Here is a 21,745-nt window from a genome sequence, read left to right on the forward strand (position 1 = left end):
GCCGATGGCCGTGCTCCTCCGAGCTCCGCTACACACAGGACACACAAGGGCCTTCATTCAATGCATTCGCCTTGTGCCTGATCCTTAACTCCCACCGACCGGTTCAAGCACTTGCACTAACCAACTCTAGCACTTCTTTTGGCTTATTGTGAGATATATATTCTTTAAGTTGTATAAACAAGAAACAACATCTACGTAACGACGGATTACAGTCCTTACTCTAACTTGCGGATGAAGAGCACTGCGATTAGACTGAAATCAGGCCCAGACTTAGCAATAAGAGTAAACAACACAATGTGAAAACGTGCCGTTTCTTCCTTCAGCAGAAGGCAGGAGAGGGCAGGCCATGTTCCACTCCATCGACATCGAGCCTCCAGCTGACGGCATCCCACTAGAGGGAAATAAACAGGACCTCTCTAATTTTCCAAATCAACATCAGCTGCATAAAAGGGCTGTTTTGTTGGGGGAGGCCCGGTCTGGGACCTGCTCGAATGCTGGGCTGTGTATATTGCTGCAATGAACGATGGCCAGGCAAGATAACAAAGAAAAAAAAAAAAAAAACCCAAACAATCCTCGCACTCGTTCAAAAAGGGTACCCCCCCCCCCCCGATTTCAGATGTGTTCTCTACTAAAAGCGATCTCTTCTCAGAAGGCCTGCCTTGGTTTTGACGCATTTACATTGGCAACATAACAGAAGAGAGAGGAGAAGACTGACTGAGAAGGACTTGCTACGGAACAGAGAGAGTAACAATGCTGGGCCACATGGTTTCTGTCAGCTCTGGGCAGCGTAGCATAGTGGTTAAGGAGCAGGACTCGCGACCAAAGGTTGCCAAACTGTAACTGTATACATGTAGATTGTCCTGGACAAGGAGGCCTGATAAGGGAGCAAATCACATTGGTGCTGTTTTTCATTGATTAAAAAGAGTCAATGCTTTTCCATGTTTTTACTGTAATATTTTTTCCTGATCAGGTATTCATCTTGACTGCCCCATTTTGCGGCGTCACCCCAATGCTGCCCTGCTATGAGACCAGTAAAGAAAAAAAAAAAGGTTACTGCTCCTAAATTAACTGCGTCATTACCAGACCTTTCACAGTCGCTGGCCGACCAAGAGGAACTGAAGTGCACTGTAAGCACCTTTTGTGAAACACAGCCGCAATGATGACGCAAGCACCGTCAGGCTGCTGCTTTTAAGGTGCGGGACAATACCTCACAAGCTCCTCTGATCCTCACCTGGAATTAAAGCCCAAAAAATAAGGCTTTGTTACTAATAATCACGTTCATTCTGATTTCTGCTTGGATGGAGAACTTCACTGTATCTTATTTTAACGACGGCCCGCGTTTCGCCCGACGGAACAAAAAACGATCTCAGAGACGCGACCGTAACCGCAGAGCAGGCAGGGTGAGGAGCCAATGAGCGGGTCACTTATTCCCATTCCAAAGCCCCTCTGCTCGCATTTGCATTCACGCCAGATGAGGGCCGCGTTGCTGAACCTCTGAACCTGCGCTGACGTTGCTAGGGAGCGTGGAGAGGCCTTGGGCCGCCGCGGGTTTTGGCAGCCCTCGCCGGGGCCTATTCAGACGCTCTCTATGGGCTCCTTCAAGCTCAAAGCACTCTGGCTTTTCCTCTCTCTGCCTAAATAAAGCGATTGTCCCCTTTTCCCATCCGTCCTGGCGAGCGTCTCCGCTCGGGGGACAGAGGAAGCCGCAACGGGCTTCCGCCCACTAACGAGCTGCCGGACTCCGCCAGCACACTTCAGAATGACCCTGCGAGACGGGTACAGTCTGAGCCCAGTGTGTGTGTGTGTGTGTGTGTGTGTGTGTGTGTGTGTGTGTGTGTGTGTGTGTGTGTGTGTGTGTGTGTGTGTGAGTGCGTGCATGTGTGTGTGTGTGAGCGTGTTTGTACATGTGTCAGTGTGTACATCAGTGTGCCTGCATATGTGTGTGTATGTGAGTGCGTGCTTATGTAGGTGTGTGTTTGTGTGTGTGTGTGCGTGTGTTTGTGTGAGTGCGTGCATGTGTGTGTGTGTATGAGCATGTTTGTACATCAGTGTGTATGTGAGTGTATGCGTATGTGTGCGTGCTTATGTAGGTGTGCGTTTGTGTGTGTGCGTGCGTGTGTTTGTGTGAATATGTGTGTGTGAGTGAGAGCGTTCCTCTGGGCCGTCAGTATTGAAACAGTGCTACATTAAATAGGGGGAGGGCTGTCAGCGTCTGTTGCTACACCACTGAATGTAGAGCAGAGCCCGCCTTACATCACCGCTGATCTGGAGCACTCAATAGTTGTTCAGAGGGCCTTCGATGGCACAACAGAGATTAGACCTCATGTATCAGACAAACGGCACTTTGCCGGCCTGATCATATTAAAGATGCACGGCTTTATCCCTCGAGTTTTATCTCCAGTTGATCTGTGGGGGTTTGGGCTCCGAAAGGAGGCCGAGGATGTTCTCAGACGTGTTCAGACACCGCAGAGACGCTCCGCCGATGGCGGACAGCGGAATGTTTACCAAGAGGGGGCCTCCGCCGCGGAGACGTGACTGACAGCTGTCGAGAGCGTGCCGGTTCGTTTCCTGGGCGACCTGCTCCTCGCTTCCCGTTCGTCAGGGTCGCCTTTGTCCCACAGACTCTGACGCTGAAACAACACGCTCTCAGGAAGAGCTGGCAAGAACACGAGCGGGGCGACGAACAGACTTCAGCTGGACATACAGGATCACCATCGATCACCATCAGCCACCGCGCGACCCAATTCATTCAGCCTCGGCAAGCAAACACGCTGTGGCGCTTTCAAAAAACTAAATAAATAAATAAAGGAACGCACATATACATACTGTATAATTTCCACCGCAATGAGCACCCCTCATCGCTGGAACAATGGAGCCCACGGAAACCCGATCCCTGCGCCGAGACCGATCGGCCTGTGGGGACAGGTACAGCTGTTAGAACACTGCCCCAGCACTAAGGCCCTGCTGACAGACGCCTGCTAAGGACGTCTGGAATGGGGCACGTGAAGCTCACAGCACTACAGTGCAACACCTCTCTGCCTCTCTACTCACTCCCTACTACAAACTGACTGAGGAAAAGATGCAACTCCAGGGTGGGGAGAGGGGTGTCTCTGTAAAACACAAACCTCTCAGATATATGCAGCGCACACACTGTACACCCATTGCATAAATATCTACAGCACTGTACACTTGCACCATAGATATCTGTAATCTGCACACTGTACACTTGCACCATAGATATCTATAATCTGCACACTCTACACCTGCACCATAGATATCTACATGTAAACTGCACACCTGCACCATAGATATCAACAAGATGTACATTGTACACCTCCAACATGCACATTTTGCACTCAAACCATAGATATTTACCGCATACACATTTCTTGTGTACCCAAAACATTATTATGTGGTTTAACAAAAAAAAAGACTGGCTAAAAAAGACCAAAAATATTTGCAGGAGAAAGTCTCATATTCACCGCTACAACAGACTGCTGATGTGCAGCACGGCAGAGACTGAGCTACTACACATCGTATATTATTTTTTCATAGTTTGGCACAGGATCTTCCAAAATAAGCACGCGGCCACACAGTTATTATTCACACGGATTTAGCTGCCAGTTTTTTTAGGATATGTGTGTGTGTGTGTGTGTTTTTTCCACTCCGTAGTTCAGACCATACTCCCTCGGCTCTGTCAGACTCAGGATTCTACAGAGTAAATCTTCAACCGCATCACACGCATCTACTTCCCTCTATTTCTGTTTTACACTGCTTTTAGAGGTCAGAGCAGTAGCCAAACACCCTGTCGGTAGCCACTGTTTCAGTCTGTTTATAAAACCGGCCTCCCGTCCAAACCAGCTGCGGTCGCTGGTTTAATTACAGCGCTCACAAGGACAAACAAGGAAAAGCGGCGTGGACCAAAAACAACCAGACTGACATCTGACAGCCCGCTAATAAGCGTCTCCGCCGCGTATGTAATAACTCGTTCTATCTATCTGAAGGGAGAGGTGTTTTTCAGAGCCCATGGGAACAGAGAGAGGCCCTGATATCCCCCCCTCACCCCTAGGGCCTGTGCAGGGCTGAGATCCCTGTCAGGCCCTAACAAAAAGAAAGGGCAGGCCGCTGTCTGCCCGTCGAGCGTTTAACGTCACGCCCGGCGCCTTGTCACCGGCGGGGTGATTCCTGTCAGCCTCGGCCGGTGAGCCGCGCGCCTGATTGGCTGCCCGGCTGCAGCTCGCGGCGAGGGTCGGGAGGCATGCGACGCGCACTCCTCCGGAGAGAAAGACTCGGAACCCTCCCGGCCCGCTCCTCTACGTTACGCTAGCCCTGCGCCCCGTGATGAAACGTCACTACGAGGGACCAAAATGGAGGATGTTTGCATGTCTGTGTGTGTGTTTCTCCATCACGCTGTCAGTAATTACGGATGATTCTAGACAGATCCAGCAAACAGCACCCACACCCCCCCTCCCTCCACTGCTCACCCCCTCGCTCTCATGCCCTGGGACCCAGCTGGGGAAAACACTCACACTGTTTTCGTACCCCCAGAACAACCCCTCGTGCCTCTCCCGGTATTACTACAAGCACCCAAATCAGCGTGCCAGCGACTCCCGACCCCCAACCCCCCCCCCGACCCCGAAAAGCGCGGCCTGCAGGACCCACCTGGCGTCACGTACCCCCGCGGCGACTGTGAGTGCAGGGGCGGGGGGTGGTGCTTGTGCAGGCGGTAATCCTTCTCGCTGCGGGACCGGGTGCGCTCCGAGGCCCGGTCTGAGAAGTCGGAGCTGGGCCAGGCCCGCCGCAGGTTGCTGCTGCGCGTCTTCTTCATGGCGGCCGCGCGGTGGGGGAGGGGGGGTGTGTGGGGTGGAGTGGGGGGGACGGGGGGGGATGGGGACGGGGGGAGAGGGGGAAGGGGGTGGGAGGGGGGGCTACCTGTGGCTTAATCCCGTCCCCACATCAGCGGGGGCCCCGGCGGGTTGGTCAGACGGGAGACATGGCGGGCAGGAAGGGAAGCGGCGTTCTCTCTCTGTCCTTCATACACGCCGCGCATACACACACACGCACACACACACACACACACACACACGCACGCCACACACGCTCACAGACACGCTACTGCAGCTGGCGCGGCGGTCGCCTCCGATCCCGACAGACAGGGCTTTGGGTCCACTTCCTTTCCCTCGACAGATCCGATACCACGCCCGTCCCACAATGCATTCCTCCTCATTGGTGCTCAGTCCCGGCGGCTAGTTCCCACAATCGTGTGCTAGCAAAGGCACATCGTGAGGCTGGAAGGCCTGTGTGTGTGTTTGGGGGGGGGGGGGGGGTTGTGAGGGGACAGGGGGAAGGTGAGGGGGGAGGGATGATGGGGGGGTTGGATGGTAGGTTGAAGCAGGATGAGGTGAAGAGGTTGGGGGGTTTGGGGGGGGGGTCGGGATGGGGTGGGGGGGTTGGCAGAGATTTGCTGCGTGAAAAAGCCCTGGGAATCCAACAATAGCTCGATTGAAGACAGGAGCGCGTAGCCAAGCCGCACGGCGGAAAAAACACAAAAGGCCCCAAACAAACGGGGAGAGAAAACCGCCAGGCCCCGGAGCTCCGCCGCAGAGAGGGAGAGAGAGAGAGAGGGAGAGAGAGAGAGACGCTGTCAGTCTCTGGCCTTCCCACACAGGGAACCAGCCTCCCTCCGCCACACGCCGTGGGAAGGGGGGGGAGACGAGAGAGGAGGCAAACCACACGCTCGCGAAAAGGGAAAAAAATACAAGAACAGCGACGTCCGTCCTCTGCGCAGATCACAATCCAGTACGGGGGGGATGAATGAGGCCGTCGGCACGACGACGCCTTCGTCAGACAGAGACGGCCATCTCCGCCGAGCCGCTGCTGCTCCTGCTGCTGCTGCTGCTGCTGCTGCTGCTGCCGCCGCGGATCCGAGGTGTGTGTGTGTGTGCGCGCGTGTGTGTGTGTGAGCGCGCGTGTGTCTGCTGCCTGCACGAGAGTGTGCGTGAGCGTGCCTGTGCGTGTGTGTACGAGGGAGAGAGAGAGGGAGAGAGAGCGAGGGAGAGAGAGAGAGAGAGAGAGAGAGAGCGAGAGAGAGCGAGAGAGAGAGAGGGGGAGAGTGTGTGGCAGAGAACAAAAAAGAAAGAAACAAACAAAAAAAAAAAACCCTACGCAAAACACTCGCTCACACACAGCGGCTACATATGTCCTGGAAACGATTAATCCCTGCAGGATCTGGGCTAATGACGCCGCGGAGCAGGGCTGGTTCACTGGCTGGCTGGCTGTTGCCGTTCCCCTCTCTCCCTCTCCGTGTTTTTCGGCTTCCAGAGGGACGCGGACAGAGGGGCTCCTCTCCTCACGACGCGAGAGCTCGCCCGGGTCTCAGAGCCTGTCAGTAAGCCATCCTGTCGGACGACGCGCTTCTAATGTAAACCCCGCGTCCCCCCCCACACACACACACACCCCCCCTCGGGCTCGCTCTGCCCCTGGCTCCCCGCCCAGCCTATGGGAGCGTGGCGCTGTGTTTACACACAGAGCCCCACACTCTTCAGTGGACGGGCCCCTCCTCCCCCCCTTCCTATTCACAAATAAAAGCTCTTATCTCCTCCGCTGAAGACGCGGTGACTCCGTGGCTCGGCTGCTCGCTTTGCCTTTGTGAGGATCGCCTCTTCCTTCCCTTTTCCCTCACCCCTCCTCCCACCCTCTCCCCCTCCCCCTCCACGCAAAGTTGTGGGCGCACCTCCCAACACCCCCCTCCTCCTCACCAGGGTCAGTCCCCAGTCCCAGAAACAGCTGTGGGGAGAACTCCTCCCTGTGGAGGGTGGAGGGGAAGATGAGGGGGGGCCCGGCCTCTTTTGGAGCTCACACACCGATTCCCCCGCCACTCCCCACGTCAGGGCTGACCAGCGTGGGAACGAGGCACCCTTCACAGGAAAGAACGCTCCGGAACAAGGAGCTTCTGCACCATACAGCGCTGCATCCGGCACTTTCAGTTTAAATCCCACCAAGCAGGTCACCTCAAGTTATAACTTGTTTTTGTTTCAGATTTTTTTTTCCCCCCCTGTCTGACTATGCTGTATTTGCAGAAAAGTCACTCAAAGCGTGTGGGCGTACAAATTAGTGTGCTGTTTTCTGGTCGGGTAAAAGGACAACAGTGCCTTGACCCGGCTTTGCCCGACTGCAGTAGTTATTTTCTAAAAAATGTTTCCTTATGCTAACATCTTGCCGATTCTGTCTAATAAATCAGCAAAACCCCAGCAGCAGAGGCTGCAGATGTTGGGTCTTAATGGGCAGGAGGAGTTCCAGGCTCTGCCCAGCTGGTTTCATTCCAGCCCTTCTGATGATGTAATGCATTCTCAATGAGTGGATGGGGTCAAAGGTCAGGGGTGCACGGCGAGGTGGCCCCACCGCACCCCTTCACTCCCCCACAGTGGGATTGATTTGATTTGGAACGAAAACGTGCCTTTTCTCCAGGGAGACTTGCTCCACTTCTGCGATGGTTAAAGACAGAAGCTGGAATCGAAAGGGCAGTGCAGAGGGCTCTGGGCTGCTGTAAAGACAGGAAGCTAACCGGCATCGGGGCCAGAAAAGAATCCACATATAAAGCAAAAAAATATGACTCAACCTACATATTCAAATGCATCCCAGCCTCGTCACTATGCATACACTCACAGCTAAAGGTGAGAAAATGCACTACTCTAAAATTATCACCACCGCTTCCATCGTTGGGAGTAAAGCCGCTATTTTTGGCAGCTTGGTCATAGTACTGGCTGTAGCATACAAAATTAGAAATGAAGTAGTAACCCTTTATGCCCATTCACAAGCAATGTGAAGTGACAGCAACTTGTGTGTGACATTCACATATAGGCTACATGTTGGTCACGATTTAAGTATGTTTTAAACTGATCTGTGTGGCCCTCTGTAGCTGCAAAAAGTCATTCACTCACACCATCCTCCAGATGCCATGTAAACACAGTTTGCATAACCGGTTACAGTAACTGTTCCTTTAGCTGAAACCAGCTTTCCCACATCGCTCGGGGTGAAAGCAGCCAATGCACTACCATGGAATAAGAGGGAAGATCTGCTAAACCAACGTTCGCTTCAACCACACACAAATTCAACATCATACACTGCACACAATCAATAGCTCCTGCTTAAAGACCCACGCCATGTGCTCCATTCCTCTCATAAACCGAACGAATGTTCACCCAGCTCAGACGCAACATGTGACTGACTTTCATTGAAGTGTAGCTACGACAATGTGGGGGACGCTTTTTAGATTTTGGAAACCGCACATATAACATTGTGAACACACCTTAAAATGAGCTCTGCCTGCTTACAGCTAACCCTGTGGAGCTGCAGAAATAACCCTCAAAGAATGGAGGACCAGTGAAGGGCTTCAGGTAGGTCCAACACCCTCCTTTTTGCTGGTTTAAGGGTACATGGCAAAAACAATACAACAGCACACGTCCTCTCTTCAAAAATGGTTCACAGTCACAGTCACAGTTTCTAATGGTGTTAACAGCTCTATGACTCCCCACACTGGCAGCCTGACTTTATCAGCCTCCCAGTCAAATGTACACTACTGTGCTGACAGCACTCATGTACAGCAGTCTGTGCGGCTCATGGACCCCTGTAAACATACAGCTTACTGTCACCAGCCGACTGGCCGCCCTCACTCAGTTTAGGCCCCGCCCCTCTGCTTCCTCATCCTTTCTTGGGCCAGCAGTGTGGCATTGTGAGTAAAGAGCTAAACAGGGGCTTGAAAGGCTCAGAGACCGAACTGCCTCAGTGTACCGTGCTTTAGAAACTGACACCATGTAAAAATGCTAAAAATGTGCGCTGGATAAGTGCTAAATAAACCATGTAATGTAATGCACTGTAAAGTAACATAATGGATGCAGGTTCTGGATGCTGATCTTCAGGTCAGACCCAAAAGCCTGTTCAGTCTGCTCCCTGGATGGTTCTGGACCCTCTTCCATCAGGTCTGCCAGCTATTGCAGGGTGCAGACCCATCATTTGCATGCTTCACTTCACAGATGATCATGTGACCATGTGCGGTTCGTTCTGGCCAACCCTTTCCCTCTCCAAAAAACAAATTACCCCAGGGGCCACTTCCCTTTCCCCCCACCCCCAGAACTCTCCATACTTTCCCTATGAACGGGATCTGGACGACTTCATGGTTTTATCTGGGAATCTCAAAAATACCTCCTCCCTCAGGACCGCAGACATCCTCGGGGCTGGACGAAACCTGTTCCAAATTTACCCCCCCCCCACCCCTCCGCCTCTCCAATCTCCTATACTCTCCCAGGACCGCCTGCAGAATAACACAACGCTCTATCCATCCTGGCCCTCTCGCTAATGTGACCAATATTCCGTTTCCAAAGCCAAGGGGTATTCCCAGCAGCCCCCTCCCCCCCACACACCCCCCACCCAACACACACACCTTTAAAAGCAACCCTGATGATAACAGCCCCCGCCAGGCCCCTAAATGATCTCACATTCCCCCCTCATGAGCCCATCAACCGCCCTGCCACACCAGCTGCAGGGCCAAGAGGGAGAGGGGGAAGGAGAGAAAGACAGCCAGAGAGAGAGAAAGAAAGAGGAGAGAGGGAGAGAGAGACAGAGACAGAGAGAGAGGGAGAGAGAGACAGAGAGAGAAAAGAAGAGGAGAGAGGGAGAGAGAGAGAGAGAGAGAGAGAGAGAGACAGAGACAGAGAGAGAGAAAGAGGGAGAGAGAGAGAGACAGAGAGAGAGAAAGAAAGAGGAGAGAGGGAGAGAGAGAGAGAGAGAGAGGGAGAGAGAGACAGAGACAAAGAGAGAGGAAGAAAGAGGAGAGAGGGAGAGAGAGAGAGAGAGAGAGAGAGAGAGAGGGAGAGAGCGACAGAGAGAGAGAGAGAGAAAGAAAGAGGAGAGGGAGGGAGAAAGAGAGAGAGAGAGAGAGAGGCAGGAGAGAGAGACTGAGACTGAGCGTTAGAGACAGACAGCCAGCCCTTGAATTTTACATGGACAAAAAAAAAAAAAAAAAAAGAGTGAGAAGCAGACAGAGATGGAAAATGGCACAAGTGAGAGAGACAGAAAGAGACAGAGAGAGACAGAGATGGAGAGAGAGCCGGAGAGAGGATAGAGAGCAGGATTTCCTCTGTCACTGCCAGGCCCTCGTAGAAACCCCCGTCTGTAATAACAGCGGTCCGAGGCGGACGGGACAGGCCTGTGGGCACTCAGGCATTGGGGAAGCGTGCGCACAGAGCCTCAGCGGCTAACCTCCCTCGCCGAGCGCCAGGCCAAAGCAGACGAGCAACAGATCTCCGCTGACCACGGAGCAATTTTAGTAAACAAGCCCTAATTACGGCTCTCGGGGAGGTAAATACAGGGTTGCCGCCAAGCCTTGACTTCGTGGCTCCGATCCTAAACCCTGCTCTTTACTGCGGAGCATATCTACACCATATCGGCTTGCGCTCCCCTATCTGTTTATTATAATGAAATACCTTCTGCACAGCCTAAAGCATGTTTACATCACTGTGCTTACAGAGCAAAAGGGCTAAATGAGTTACAATGAACAGCACAACTATGATACCCTGTCCTTAAAACTCAATGTGAACCCCGCCCCCCACCACCACCACTGTGACCCGGCCCCAGCCCCTACCAGGCCCTTAAATGATCTCATATTTACCCCTCCCGAGTCCATCAACTGTCCAGGTTAACAATATAATTAGCAATTATAATTAGCAAGGCATTCTCTATCATCTGTGCCGGCCGAACAGGGAACCAGATGAAGAGCTGATGACCCCTAGCCCCACACCATCCACCATTCACCTCAGGTGTCAGGCTCTGGTTTAGCATGTTGCCCCCTCGATCATTCACCCTAAGCGGACACTGGTTAAACTCCTTCTTCCCTCTACCGTTCACCCTAAGTGGACTCTAGTTAAACTCTCTATCCCCTTCTACCATTCACTCTCAGTGTCAGGCTCTGGTTAAATGCCTCGCCAAGTGTCTGGTCAGTCCCAGATCGTGTGACCTGCGGGGATGGCTTCAGGCCGCCCGGCTCCCACGGTCACTCTGATGGACGCACCACGCCGCTCCAAGTTTCCTGCAGAACCCAGCCGGGCTTCGGAGGCGCGCCGTCCATCACACGCAAGTGAAAATGGTCCGTGAGACCGGAGATTTACGGGCCCTAATAAAAAAACCCAGAGTTCCACAGCTGTCACAACAGAAACCTGCGGCCAACTGCTACAAAATTCTGATATTTTCAGGGACGTTTTATTTTAATCCTCCCCCACCCCCCATCCCACCACATCCCACCAGATAACAGGAAAGAAGTGTTCGTAACTTCGGTAAATCTTCGACGGTATTGACACTCCGTAAGTCAGAGCTTCGGCCCCCGGGCCCTTCTGAACCAGAGCCACAGACATGCCAACGAATACAGCGACGGGGCCCCCGCGTCTGGCCGCGCACGCAGCAGCACGAGGCGAAGAAAAGGAGAAGTTCAGCCACAGTCGCATCACGTTCTTCCATTTTTGCGATCCGTAATGAGTTCTGCTTGGAAGTGCTATCCGAGACCCGGGGTGAGAACATATGGGCCTGTGCCATCCATAGCAGAGTGCGACAGAAGAATATCAACATGCTTAATTAATGATATTCGCCGTCACCCAGCCGCCTCGGGGATGTTTTTTCCACGCAGACGTCTCAAGCAGAGCCTCTCCTTGCTCTGCGAGAGTGAGATTCAGACAGCTAACTTTCCGCCTCAGAACTGGTAAATCTTGGATTGCGATGGGCGTCTTTCCAACGGCCGAAGAATCGATATCGGGGAGACACATCTGTGGGGGGGACGGCATATCGGAGGTGCGTAAAAGCAAAAATATAAAACAAAAAAGCACTCCAGCAGGACCAACTTTGGTGATGTGCCTCGGAGGTTTGTTCAGGGGGATCTAATTACCCAAGCCTTGTTTGGCTTGGAGGCTGACAGGGCCGCTTGGCTGCGATTTCCAGTATCGCAACACATTAACGGTTCTGCAGAGATGTCATACGAGACTCCGTGTCTGCGCTTAAATCAACCGTTCATTTCATTTCCTCCGAGACCTGCTTCCTGCAATAAAAGCACAGAAATCAATCCGCCATAAATCGCTCAGCTAACCCACATCATAAATTCTAAAACCCACGAAATATAATGAATACATTTTAAATCATGTCAAAATATACCACGCGTATTACGGCTTCTACCAATGTACACCACATGTATCGCAGTGCATTGTGGGATAGAGTGGGTACTTCGTGTGAATGGACGCAATGCTAATGCTACGATGGCAGCCAGAGGCAGAGACACTGTGACATTGCGTGGGCAAATCATCATTGCAAGTTAGGTCAGAGGGACGTTTGCTGTAAGGCAGCCATGATGGCGAATGCCTCTCCTAAATGCCCATATCATCAAACATCTGTTTAGCAGATGGCCGCATCCAGAGTGACACGGCTAGCACTCCAAACTGACAGGTAACCCACTTAACACAGCTGCGTGGTTGCTGAAGTGGAGCAAATTCGGCGGCACAGCAACGGACTCAAACCTGCGACCTCCCTGTCCCAAATCGAGAGCCCTGCCCACCACCCCGTAGTGCTACTCCCAACAGAGTGAGGCAGTTCATCGTGCCCTCTTGGCCTGACATGATTGGTAATGAGCACTCTCATTATTGTCATTTAGCAAATGCTCTTACCCAGAGCAACTTATATTGGTCACATATCCATTTATACAGCTGGATATTTACTGAGGCAATTGTGGGTTAAGTACCTTGCCCAAGGGTACAGCAGCAGCGCCCCAGCGGGGAATCAAACCGGCAACCTGCAGGGCTTGTAACCGAAAGGTTGCCGGTTTGATACCGCTATGCTACACTGCCACCCCACGCTACACTCTGAGTTTGGGTGTATTGTAGGTGGTCACAGTGGCAGTTCTGGCGAAGAATTCCTGCTGTTGTGTTGCAGCGCAGATAAAGCCTTTGACTCTGTGCGTTGTCGGGATGTGTGGGCTGGGCAATCCATGCCATACAAATTAAATAGGAAGCACTGCAGAGGCCGCAAGAGCTACTGCGTCATTTCAATCACTTCATCATGTAGCACACTGGGTGAGTAATGATACCAGAGCCTCTACACCTGGCCTTTTTCAGTATAGAACTATATTAGAGTAGGCTAAGAGTCCCTCTTTCTGACTCTTTCAGACTCTTCTGTTATCTCAGTCTTTCACGGAACATTTTTATATTGGGACGGGAAAAAAAGAAACAAAGAAACTAGGTGACTTCTTTCAAATCTGGCCAACGCTGCAGCAAATGTTTATCTCACTCACAAGGGAGAGATACTAGCAGGGGCCAAGAGATGTAAATCTCAGTGTGAAAGACGGGCGCCTGGAGGTACAGGCTTCTGTCATTCAAACGTTATGTGGGTGTTCCATCCACCGTCTGATCCAGGATCTCCTTGCCCACTCCTGATCTCAATCCCCAACCTTCCTGATATAGCTCACGCTTGTGCTTGGAGGTACAGTACCAGTCAAAAGTTTGGGCACACCTGATTAAGATTAAGATGGGAATCATGCATTCAGAGATCATTTTGATCTAAAGTCTTATGCTTAAATGCTTGAAGTTTGTTTCTTAGACAAATATAAATCATGAAGGTGATGCTTAAGTATGAATTTCTTTCCTAAAAAAAATTAATTTTTAAAAATATGTTTTGCCTATTTTTAAGAATTTAAATTATATGATTTGTTGTTATATACGATTTGTTGATGTTTTGATTTGTTTAAGCACTTTTTTTTGGTTACTGCATAATTCCATTTGCATTTTTTCATAGTTTTGACGTCTTCACTATTATTCTAAAAATAGTAAAAACAACAACAACAAAAGTAGTACAAACAAAGAAATAAAAGTGCATCCAAACTTGTGACTGGTGCTGTATAATCTCTATGCCTCGGTGTTCTCACAGCATGGCAGCCTTCATACTCCTGAGTGTTGATTGTAAGTGTCACAGGCTAATGCACACACACACAAATTCGAGCGCGCACACACTTCTAACACTCAGCTGACAATCTGATAATGAGACAGAGGAGAAGGTGTAGCACGTGGCACATTACCTAAGGAGTGCGCTTTATATGCCTTTCACAGCAAAGGGAAAAATGGCGACTCTTCCTATGTCCTATAGGCACAGAGGCAAAACCAGATCAACCTTTATTTGGTGAATTTATTTTATAAAAAAAAGTATGGTATGTAATTTATATGACTTTAAAACATAAATGTCTCAAATAAAAAGGAAATGTCAAATACAAGCACAATTCGGGACAGCATCAGCTCACTCCCTTCATGTGAGTGAATCCACAACCCCGGTCTTGGGTCACTGTATCCAAGCAAGGCTTGGCCCGATAGCATCACTGCAGCTTAAGAACCCCAGACATTCCAGTGTCACCATCAGCACAGTTAATCGCTCTGCATCCGGGACCGTTATAATTAAGTATTCTGATTCTACTCCTTTTTCATTTTCATTGTTTTGCCAGACTGAAAACATCTGAAGGATAGCATGTAGAAAAGAAAAAAGTGGAGCAGCGGCCAGCTCATTGCTGAAGATATACTATAATCCCTTGCTAGATAAAACCAACTAAAGTGGCCTTCGCTTTTGTCTGGGGCAGACCGCTCCTTATCAACTGAAATAAAAAAAGCCAGTCCATCCGAGAAATACGTTAGCTTCGGGTTCAGACAAAGGTCTCCAAACACGCTTTCACCTACAGTACGCAAAGAACTGTGGTTAGGCCAGGCGGTGTTTATAATGTGCAAACACAGGATTGTATGGAGACACACAAGTGGGTTTCTGTCAGAACATTCTTTGATGGCAAAAAATGGAGGAGAGAAAGAAATCTTTTATTTTGGGATGTGTCCAGGTGGCTCCTGCGTGTTCCTGTACTTCCTGTATCCGGCCTATGAGACGGGCCACATGGAGTCATTAATAACTAACTGGGTCACAGGATTTATCCAAACAAAAGCGGATGCCAAGACTGTCAATGGGCTGCTCTCAGCTTCACACACAGGGGGGCTGTGGGTCTCCGCCATTCTCGCCAGCTTCTTTCCACCACCACATCTCACCTGAGGTACCCTTGAACCGACGTTTTGAGTCGTTTGATTTACATGCTGACACATCATCAAGAGCATGTCATGACATTGTAATGTTTTAGCGGTGCCACATCTTTTCTCTGATCATCTGTCACTCTCCCTCTAGCTCCACCCACTGTGTAGCGTTCTGGGGCTGTGGGGCACACTGGCACTTTATGATCACGCGAACAGCACAGACCATTGGCTCCTGGAGAGCGGGTAGATGGTGTGCCTCTTCCATTTCAGCTCCTTTACTCTATACAGTCCCAAAAGAAAAAAAGCACTGAAAAATCGTGAAAACCTTGAAAAGTCACTACATCTCTCGCTAGTTGTTTATAGGAAAAAAAAAAAAAAAACGTCACTAAAGGCAGTCCCTAATACACGGCAGCTAAGTAACTTAGCTGGCAACACTGATCTTCTCGCTCATTGCGATAAACTTTCCTCTTCTCTTACCCATGGGATCCAGCACTAGCCATTTGAAAATGGAGCGGGACACTGACTCACCTCTCGACTCCATCAGCGACAGGTAGGTCAGCACTGAGTCATGTGCTACACTCCAGCCACCTCACAGGTCTGCCGCTGACAAAGTGATGCAGGCTTCCATAGGGGGAGGTAAACCTGCTATCACATCAGAGGAAGCAGCAGTAGAAGCTCTTCAGACTACATTACATTACTGGCATTTAGTAGACGCTCTTTTCCAGAGCGACTTACATCGGTTACAGCTACTCCTGTAGCAGACAGCACATGGGTGGAATGCAAAAGCTCAGAGTGTGTGAATAGATTAAAAAATTTTTTGCAAAAAAATCACATATTTCATAATATGCTGCATACATCGAAGTGGATTTTAAATGGACTAAAATCCACATTTTTTGGGGGTTTAATATGTTACTACACAGAGATATGTAACCGCATTCTCTGCACTGCAGTCAGTTCTCTAGACCCACAGCTTTGCTGGTGCGACTCAGATGGATCTGTCTCCACTCTAAGAGCGTTTATGGCTCTCCTTGCTGATTGACAGCTGACCCATTACACCCAGTAGCACACACTCCATGCAACTACACAGAAGCCGCGCCTAGAGTCAGGGTGCACCCCAAGAGTGATGCGCGCACACACACACACACAAACACACATGCACACACACACAAACACACACACACACACACACGCACACGCACGCGCACGCGCACGCAAAACTAGGCTCCCCCCAATCTTCAAGCGCGACTTTGTGGGAAGTGGGTCACAAGCACTGTAATGTGCCATAGATTACCTATTGCTTTTACCAAATAAGAGAGATTACTCCACAGCGCTGAGAAGATTACCAGGCAAATCTTTCTGGGAAGATAATATGAGCCTGCCAGAAGTGATTTCTGCCGCGTTTTCAAGGCCCTGATCGCAGCAGGGGCAGATTCTGCGAGGCACGGCCTCTTTACAGTGTTCCCATACACACAGCACAAAAAACGAAAACATCATAACCCCGTCAAGCTAAGCTCCAGGTCCAGTATTGATCACACAGGCACAGATAGGATTTCTCCGCCTGTACCAAAACCAGTCTCTGAAACAAACCTCTGTTCAATCACTCAACATTGTGAAAAAAAAAAACAAACTATGGCTTAACCTTTGACACCAGCTCTGCGATAGTGTGTCTGCCACACATATGCAATATAGACTGTCATCTGTTCAGCACATGGGTCACAAGCAGCTGCATTATTCTACGCTCAGCTCTCAGTCTCTTCTCAACGCGCCTCTGTTCAGGGAAACAGACCACAGCCAGCAGAGAAACGTTCCTGTCCTCTTAATAAGTTCAGATTTCAAAGGCCGTGTATTTCAGCCCCACGGGGCATGTCTGACACTTTAATGATGGTGCTGTTGTTTCCACATACAGGCTCTTCAACACCCCCGCCCATTTTGAATTTTAAAGATATGCTGTGGATCTTTTCTGCGAATGACTGTCATTTAAGTTATCGCATCAACTTTCATTAATCTGCACCATCATAACACTATAGGTACACAAGACTGGGTTTTGGGCTACAGATGAAGTTAAAAAAACTTTAAATGAATTTGTAAAGAATAGTAAAGAAAAAGTAAAGAATACTTCACTACCAAGTACCAAAGACCACCTGCAGAAGGCAGACATTGGTACTGCCAGTGTTTTTGGAGCAAGACACAGCGCTGAAGGTGTTATGAAGGTGTTGCCTTGCAAAAAAAAAAAAAAGAAGCCTAAGCCATCTCCGAGTATCCATTTACATCTAATGGGCTAGAACAGAACTAATGTGACGATAAGCTGACATATTGAAAAGAATTTGACAAGTTGGTACAGGAAGATTACCTCTTTGTGAATCTCAGGTGGTAGAAGCTAAGGCACAAAGGATTCGAAAAGGAGGAAGTGGAGGTTTAGGCAGATATTCACCTTATTACAGAGCTTAAACTCAAAGGAGGCAGACAGAACGGAGACCGAAGGTGGTGAAGGCAATTTCAGGCTTCTGAACTTGTATAATGCAATTAGCCTCGTATCTACAGATTTCTAGCACTTCAAAGTGTTTTAATAGCCTCCTTTTAATGTGCTTTGCTACACAACAATAATGTGCTTTGTAGGAGATGGGAGTGATTTTGAAGAAGATTTCCTTGAGTAAGCCTTCCATTCAATGTAAGCTGCAGCCCACTTTGTCCTTGACTTTGAGTAACGCATTTTAAGCATTGTGTTTTTCACTGGTTTGCACAGAATTTTTCTTTATTTTCATTTACTAAGTCATGTGAATTTAAGACTAATTCTATGTCTATTTAATAAAAAAAACATGAAAACTGCAATGGGCACTTGCCTCTTAAAATACTGAGAAAAGTTAAATATTCAAGAATCTTGGGCATGAATGTGCACTGGTCATCTCTAAAAAGTGTGAACATTCAAATCAGTAAGATGCAACAGCAAAGCTGTTTTATACATTACTAATGGTGAGACTGGCCTGTGGCTGAGGTATGTATATGTGGGTGAAGTCTTAAGATAAAGAATGTAAAAATACCCCACTTTCATACATTCTGCATATGAAACGATGCATACATCCCCCCCCCATTTACAACAAGGAGAGGAGTCCCAGACTGGTGGCCATCTATATAAATCCTTTCTAAATGGAGCTAAGAGTTACACGGGTCCAAAACCAATAAGGGCTATAGTCTGCTTTTTTTAAATTGCGGTTGCAGTGTGTTGCCTGGAAGGAAATCAAAAATAACAGATAATGAAGGTTGGTCAAAAAAAAGCGATGTTTAACTCTGTGAGAAGACACCACATGTGTCCCTGTGTGGCTCAACTACACTACACTCAAGGGAGGTGAGAAAATACACAGGGGGGAAAAAATCATGTATTTTAAGACAGATGACATAAGCCGTTTTAAAACCTAAAAGAATAAAATTATTTGTGAAGCTGTAAAACTCTAGAATCTGCAAACACCAGTTTTGTTAAATTTCAAAACAGTCCCATAATGAGAAAAGTTACCCTATCCTGCCCTCTAGAGGCTTCCAGTGGGCTTACACCAGTGCTACACGAGACATGCAAACCTCACACCAGAGTCAGTAACACTACATAAATATAGACAATTTTTGTAATCAGCTTTAGATTTCTGATGACCTGTACATAACACATTCAGCTTTCCTTTGTATGTCACCAAGCTGTGTATTAACACCTGCCCAGCAAGGATGCAGCCATCAAAGAATGTTCTGACAGATAAACTGTCCCTAGCTCCACACATGTGGCTAACCACGAGAGCATTTTAAATGAGAAAAGCACTACGGATGAGGCACTTGTCCAGCAGAGGGCGCCACCTCACAGGAACGGCACTGGTTCCGGTCGATCCCTCTTTGGCGGATTTGCACTGCCGAGTCGCTTGAGCTAACAGGTACTCTCACAACGGAGACCCGGAGCTCCCTGTCGAGATGCTCTCAGTCATTATCTCCACACGACAGCGGGGGTGACGGGGCGGACACCGTCGGTTCCAGAGGGTGGCGGTGTCGTAACTGCTCGGGTTCATTCACACGACAATCCGGACGGCCATCTTATCCCTCAACCCAGCAGCAACCCCCGCCCCCCCCACCCCACCCACCGCGCGAGACATCACACAGCCCGTAGCCATGACGACACGGTCTGATCTCACAGGCGCGGGGCTCCGTCTCTTAAAGCTCCAGCGGTTGCCGGGTAACGTTGTGCTGAGGGTTGGGGCAGTGCAGTCAGAGTTATCTTGCGCTGGGCTGTAATATCCTGACTGGCGTGGACTCAGCTGAGCTGGTGGCACAACTGTAGAAATTTTATCAGCGTGTTCATTTATATGGCACCTAAAGCTGGCGAGACAGACTTAACTGCCAAACTACCAAACGAACTAAAGACTTCAAACTAAAACTACTGCTTCTCATCCATTCTATGTTCCCTTACACACGCACGCCTCTTCCTTGCTCTTATTTCCCTCAGATAAGAACCAACATGAAGCAGATGTGTACCGTGTTGAGTCTCGACACTGTTGCTTGACTTACCGCTGAGATACTGAACGGTGGTCAACAAATCCTAACATGAAGGAAGACAGCATAACAATATAAGAGACAGGAGAAGTTAAGACTCACTTACATACCTCTGGAGAGAGTGAAAGAAGTTTTTGAGGCCTTGTTCAGGTTGCTGCACGGCCGTGTCTCTGACAGTAGACCTGGCAGTGATCACATGACCAGGGGAGGGGCGTAGACAGGGAGGACATTGATCCAGATCTTATTTACCTTCCCCTCCACCCTCTCTGAGTCTATGGCCAAGGCTTGGTTCTACAGCTGCAAGTTTTACACAGCTGTGTTGATAAGTATAGTTAAAAAGCATGTTTCTTTTCTATGGCAATATAAGCTATAGACATCATTCATCTGCAGAGGGGGAGCTCTCTCCACCCTCATATTTATGAGTTGAAAATTATATACATTGCACATTCTTCTGGGCCACAATCCTCCTCAGACACTGTGTCCAAAATCGGTCAGCGACCCAGCAGAAAACCAAGGACAGTACTGTAACACCCAGATGAAATCACACAACGTTTGTGTAAAACACCTCCTATGACCCACACTAGATACCTTCTCTCTGACTGGCTGACTACGGTCTTATAGACTTACATTTACATGTTACATTTATTCATTTGGTAGACACATTTATTCAAAGTGACTTACAAGTGACGCCGGAGTACAACACAACCAAAAGCCACATGAGGAGTCAACAATATTAGAAGGGCAGTATGTCCACATTTCAATAGTTGGCCAGACAAGGTACAACTGTTCTGTTCAGTCCTTGTGCTCAAAGCAGAGAAACAAGAAAAAAGCCCCACTTGTTTTTGTCACAGACTTAAATTTTCCATAAAGTTAATGGCACAAACATTTTCCACATTCATCCATCTTTTCCCCTTATTTATGGAACCTGACCCCTTTTTTTAAAAAACAAGACACAGCGTCAGCAATCGTCTTCTATGGTGACATTTTCCACTTCCTGCTCTGCTGTCCTGTCCACTGGTGCAGACATCCTGTCTTTCTCAGAGTGGAGGAAAGAGGATCCCGGAGTGAGCACAGGTTTTTTTTTCAGGAGCGGAACAGCTTATACCTGCCAGAGCCTAGAGCATTTTCTGGAGCGCCAGCAAACTGTGCCACAAATGCCATTTTTTATTTAGCCTTTTCCTTGAGGTTACACAGGTGTTCAAGTGCATGAAATTATATTTTAAAGCTTCCACAGCACAGTATTCTACCAACACTGAAACTCATCCAGTAATGCACTTTGGTCCCCTTTTGTTATGCTAGTATGGTGGTTCACAAATAAAGATTTTTATTATTAGTAGTAGTGACAGTAGTATTCGTAGTAGTAGTATTTACTATCCTGATCATGTGTTCCGTTTTCCTCCACCAGGAGGCAGCACTAAGCTAATTTCTCATTCACTAAGGTTCATTATTACGTATCTGACGGAAGCCTGAGAGCACAGAAGCCGACTTCACAAAGATGACAGGAAACAGCTGGTGTTCTGCAAAGAAAATGAATGCAGGAAAATGCCATTCTCAGACACCCTGGTTAAACAAAACACTCTGCGCTTCGCTGGGTTTCCATCTCGTTCCTGGCATTTAGCACAACACCAAAAGTGTGCAAAGATTACAGCTGTAATCCTTGCACCTTTAATCCAATAATTCATGCCAAAGTCAATCTGAGGCATGGGCAGAAAAACTGCTGCAAATGATAATAATTCAATTAAATTTTGTACATTAATTGCTGTGGGGGGGTTACAGTAGGAAATTCTATGGCGAGCTTTTAGTGATAACAATACTGTTATGTGACCCTGACAACAGAAGATCTAAAAGCCACCTGAGATTGGCTCAGATTGCTTACCTATGTAAACTTAGATGACAAAGACACCAAGAAATACCTTGGAGTGCAAAAACATCCTGTACGTGTAACAGAACATCTCACCAGAAAGTGGAGTGTTGAATGAAATCTCACAGTATTCGCACTGTCTACAGAACAAAAAAAAATAACATAAAAGTCTGGAGCGTGAATTACAGTCAAAATCTCCATTTCATAATAAAAGTAACCGTGAGAGAGGGTGTGTAAGAGATTATCTTAGTGTCCAGACAGAGGAGAGGAATAAAAGCAA

At 48.8% G+C, this 21,745-nt stretch overlaps 1 protein-coding gene across 2 annotated transcripts in view; it reads right to left on the reverse strand.

The window, feature by feature from the left end:
• Positions 1-21,745, reverse strand: part of stox2a (storkhead box 2a) — an 81,502-nt gene that overhangs the window by 45,337 nt on the left and 14,420 nt on the right. The window contains exon 1 of one of the 2 annotated variants that reach the window (XM_036517007.1): positions 4,663-4,828. The exons of the other annotated variant lie outside the window; for it this stretch is intronic. Within the exon in view, the coding sequence (XP_036372900.1) occupies positions 4,663-4,828 (166 nt within the window). Of the gene's footprint in view, positions 1-4,662; positions 4,829-21,745 lie in introns of those variants that run through there. 2 annotated transcript variants of the gene reach the window in all.

This window comes from Megalops cyprinoides, chromosome 22, assembly GCF_013368585.1.
Source record: "Megalops cyprinoides isolate fMegCyp1 chromosome 22, fMegCyp1.pri, whole genome shotgun sequence".
NCBI classification, from domain to species: domain Eukaryota; kingdom Metazoa; phylum Chordata; class Actinopteri; order Elopiformes; family Megalopidae; genus Megalops; species Megalops cyprinoides.